This window comes from Armigeres subalbatus, chromosome 3 (assembly GCF_024139115.2).
Source record: "Armigeres subalbatus isolate Guangzhou_Male chromosome 3, GZ_Asu_2, whole genome shotgun sequence".
Classification (NCBI taxonomy): Eukaryota; Metazoa; Arthropoda; class Insecta; order Diptera; family Culicidae; genus Armigeres; species Armigeres subalbatus.
In genome coordinates this window covers 12,109,795-12,113,829 of record NC_085141.1, presented here as the reverse complement: position 1 = coordinate 12,113,829, position 4,035 = coordinate 12,109,795, and the positions used below count along the sequence as shown (strand labels likewise).

Below are 4,035 nucleotides of genomic sequence, written 5' to 3'. Positions count from 1 at the left end.
CTGTTTCGGTGGCATCGGGTTTGGCGTGGTAGTTTGGTTGCTGTTAGTGATTCCTTCCATTAAAATTCACTACATCATCTCCCTCCAACGCGCTATCAAATTCGCTATTTACGATTGAGTTTTGCACTTTGAAGAAAGTTTATTTCGGATAGTCGGATCAACCTTCTTTTGTATAAAATCAATGAAGACAACTTTCTACAGCAATCACCCATCGGTGAACGTCGCTCGGACAGACAGATGCCAAGAGATAATGTTTGGTAATATGGAGAAACTTCGTCTTGAATGAAATTTCTTCTGTTATTCCTCGTAACAATACGCATCTAAGATAAACAACATCTCATAACCAAATTCAGAATCGAGAAAAAATCATAGGATTCTTAGAATTTGTCATTCTCCGAACGGTTCGTTGTCTGTGGAATCCTGATTGAAATGGCTCGCGCACGCTGAAAAGCAGCTTTCTTATCTTCTATATACATAAAAATGAATTTCTGTCTGTCTGACCCTTATAGACTCGGAAACTACTGATCCGATCGACGTGAAAATTTGTATGCAGAAGTTTTTGGGGCCGAAGAAGGTTCTTAAGATGGTTCGAGACCCTTCCCCCTTTAGAAAGGGGGTCCCATACAAATGAAACAGAAAAATTCTGCATAACTCGAGAACTAATCAAAGAATAAATCAGTTTTAGGCGAGACGAAGTTTGTCGGGTCTGCTAGTATCTAATAAAGTAATTTCATTAGCCCCGCCCCTTCATTAATCGTTATGAGTGCAAATTATATTTACACCCATTTCAACTCACAAAGGGGCGGGGCTTACGGGTTTAATTTATTAAATACAAGAAAGCTGCTATTCGGCGCGCGCTAACCATTTTGATTGGGATTCCACAGAAGGCGGTTCGACATTAGATGCAGCGGAGCGGACACAGCAGCACGAAGTGGGTGGCAATGCTGCAAATTTATTTCAACCTTTGGAGGCTTGGCGAAAAATCATCAAGTGGCGGTCGGACAGTTGCAACGCTAGGTGTCGACAAGCGATTGGTTGTAGTTAGTTATTGGAATGGGAATTGAGAAAAGAGAATTGGTTCTTCTCAGGACCAACATTTTATGAAAAGAAAGAGGTAATTTCGAAAATGGACTGTTTCGGTAGCATCGGGTTTGGCGTGGTAGCTTGGTTGCTGTTAGTGATCCCATCATGTCAAATTTACTGCCTCATCTCCCTCCGACGCGCTATCAAATTCGCTATTCACGAAGTTGCACTTTGAAGGAAATTTATCTCGGATTGACCTTCTTTTGTAAAGAATGGTGGCTCGGAAAAAACTGTTTTCAATTCCCATGACTAACAGAAACAAAACCAAATAATTTTGCCAGAAAATTTCACTTTCCGCCAATGACAGCATAATCGATGAAGACGCCAATACCTCTTCTTAGATAAATAGTTTGAGTCATGAAAAGAACTATGTGTAATTAATTCTTGAAGTTCTCCTCACTTTGCCACGTACGTTCCCATCGCGGGCGAAAACCAAACGTCGCAAGTAAATATATTTGGTTTGGCCACTTCTGATTCATCTTATTTCTCCTTTATTTCGGACATTTTTGAAGATGGTGTCTTCTAGGATTGTGATATCCTCCACTGAAAGCCAGTCGAGTGATTTCAGCGGCGATGCGGCCGATGAGTTATGTTAATTCCATGGTTAGAAGAAGCAAAATCCATCCAACTGGGATCAACTATTCGCCTTCTTGATTCAGTTGACCTCCGAGCAATTTGCTCAATGTTAATAAAGAAACACAAATTATTATTTCGTATAGCTACGTAGTCAGTCCTACGTCACCTTTGCGTACAACCCGATTGGGCTGCACCTTTGAGTTTTTTCGTTAGTCAGCAGTAGTGTAGGTTAACCAATATCCTGCAAGATTCTAGTTCGAAAAATGCTACAATTGCCAAGCGGGGTGGCCCAGGGTGGCCCGCCTTTCCCAAGCAAGCGGCGAGGCCCGGATAATACATCTTAGGTAGGCTTGATTTGCTCGTGGATGACAGGCTTACTCCCCCCCTGTGTAAAACCCAGAAACCACATCATTTCAGTGGATTCCCCACATTTTGTCATCAATTCATAATAATGCTGTCCAATGAGAGCTTGAAGTAGCTCGAAGTTTCTCCCTGTCCTGCTCATGCCCATTTGTTGACAAAAAAGATCGAGCAGGACGGGAACAACTTCGAGCTACTTCGAGCTGCTCATTGGACAGCACTAATGACAACGACAACAATTCAAACGCGACAAAATTCAAAGGTGACATGACGAAATTTTTTGTCAATAACCATGACAACTATTCTAATCCGTCTGGTTGTGCAAAACCTTAGTCGCGATGGAAAGCGTCACACGACAAATATATCGTAACAAAATAAATATGTGACAAGATTCAAAATGTCTTGTCGGAGCGAGAGACCATAGTAGAACGCTGTATCGAGCTACGTTGGTTAGGTTGTGTTGTCCAGTTTGAGGTGACTGTTTTCTCTTTGGTTTTGTCGCATGGTTTTTCTGTATGAAGGTGACAAATCCCAGGCCTGAACTGGAGTCACTGAGGAAGAACGATGTCTGGAAAATGGTGACCTGTCCCAAAGATACTAAACCTCTGAAATCCAAGTGGGTGTTCAATTTGAAGGAAGATGAGAACGGCAAATTGGTTCGCTTCAAAGCCCGTCTTGTAGCGAAGGGATACCTTCAGAAGCAAGGACACGACTATGAAGAAACCTATGCACCGGTAGCTCGACTAGCTACAATCAGAACCGTATTGGCAGTTGGCGTTCACAGAAAATACTTTTCCCACCAAATGGATGTACGTACTACGTTTCTCCATGGGCGCATGAAGGAAACCATCTTTATGGAAGTCCCGGAGGGTGTATCAGCAAAACCTGGTCAAGTTTGTCGGTTGCTGAAATGTTTATACGGTTTGAAGCAATCACCTAGATGTTGGAATAAACGATTCAACGAAACAATTCTCGAGATGGGCTTCAAAAGATCAAGACATGATTATTGCCTGTACGCGAGGTTCGATAAGAACGATGAGCTGGTGCTAATTCTGTACGTTGATGACCTGCTGGTGGCTGGCCGCAATCTTCCGTCAGTAATGAAGCTGAAGAAGGATCTTGCAACCAAGTTCGAAATGTCTGATTGTGGGGAGCTCCGACACTTTTTGGGCATGTATAATCGTGGCAATGGACAACTACAGCTTTCTCAAGTATCGAAAAACTTGTGAACCGTTTTGGGATGTCCGAGTGTAATCCAGGTCGTACACCAATGGAGAAAGGCCTCACGCTTAGTCGAAGTGGACCAGATGCAAGCCAACCATATCGTGAGCTACTGGGATCACTGATGTACATAATGCTAAGTGTGCGACCTGAAATTTGTTACCCTGTCGGATATTTGGGGCATTTCCAGCAACAACCGACCACTGAACATTGGCAAGCCCTGAAACGAGCTGTTCGATACTTGCAAGGTACGATAAAAACGAAGCTGAATTTCAAGCGAGACCCAACAAGCAAACCTTTGGTTGGATACGTTGAGGCCGATTGGGCGTCCGACACAGAAGATCGGAAATCAGTGAGTGGCTATCTGTTTAAAGTATTTGGATCCTCGGTAATCTGGTGCAGCAAGAAGCAGACCACTGTTACAACTTCGTCCAGTGAAGCGGAGTTCATCGCGCTCAGTGCAGCAGTTCCCGAATCTCTCTGGCTGAAAGAAATAATTGAAGATCTACAAGATACGAACATACACATCACTACGTATGAGGACAACCGAAGTTGTATTTGTATGGCATAGAACCTGGAAACAGAACGTACGAAACATATTGATATCAAACATCATTTCGTGCGTGATCATGTGGCATCTGGAGTGTTGAAAATTGAACCCATCAAAACGCAAAATCAATTGGCAGATATTTTCACGAAGGCTCTGGAGCATAACCGATTCAAGACCCTGCGAATGATGATTGGATTATCTGATTGAGAGGGGGTGTAATCTAAGTAGCTCTAAGCAATCTTGAT

At 43.0% G+C, this 4,035-nt stretch overlaps 1 protein-coding gene across 1 annotated transcript; it reads left to right on the top strand.

The window, feature by feature from the left end:
• Positions 1-3,289: 3,289 nt before the first annotated feature.
• On the top strand, positions 3,290-3,811 carry LOC134221468 (uncharacterized). The gene has a single exon (XM_062700658.1). The coding sequence runs from the start codon at positions 3,290-3,292 to the stop codon at positions 3,809-3,811; it is 522 nt and encodes a 173-aa protein (XP_062556642.1).
• Positions 3,812-4,035: the final 224 nt, after the last annotated feature.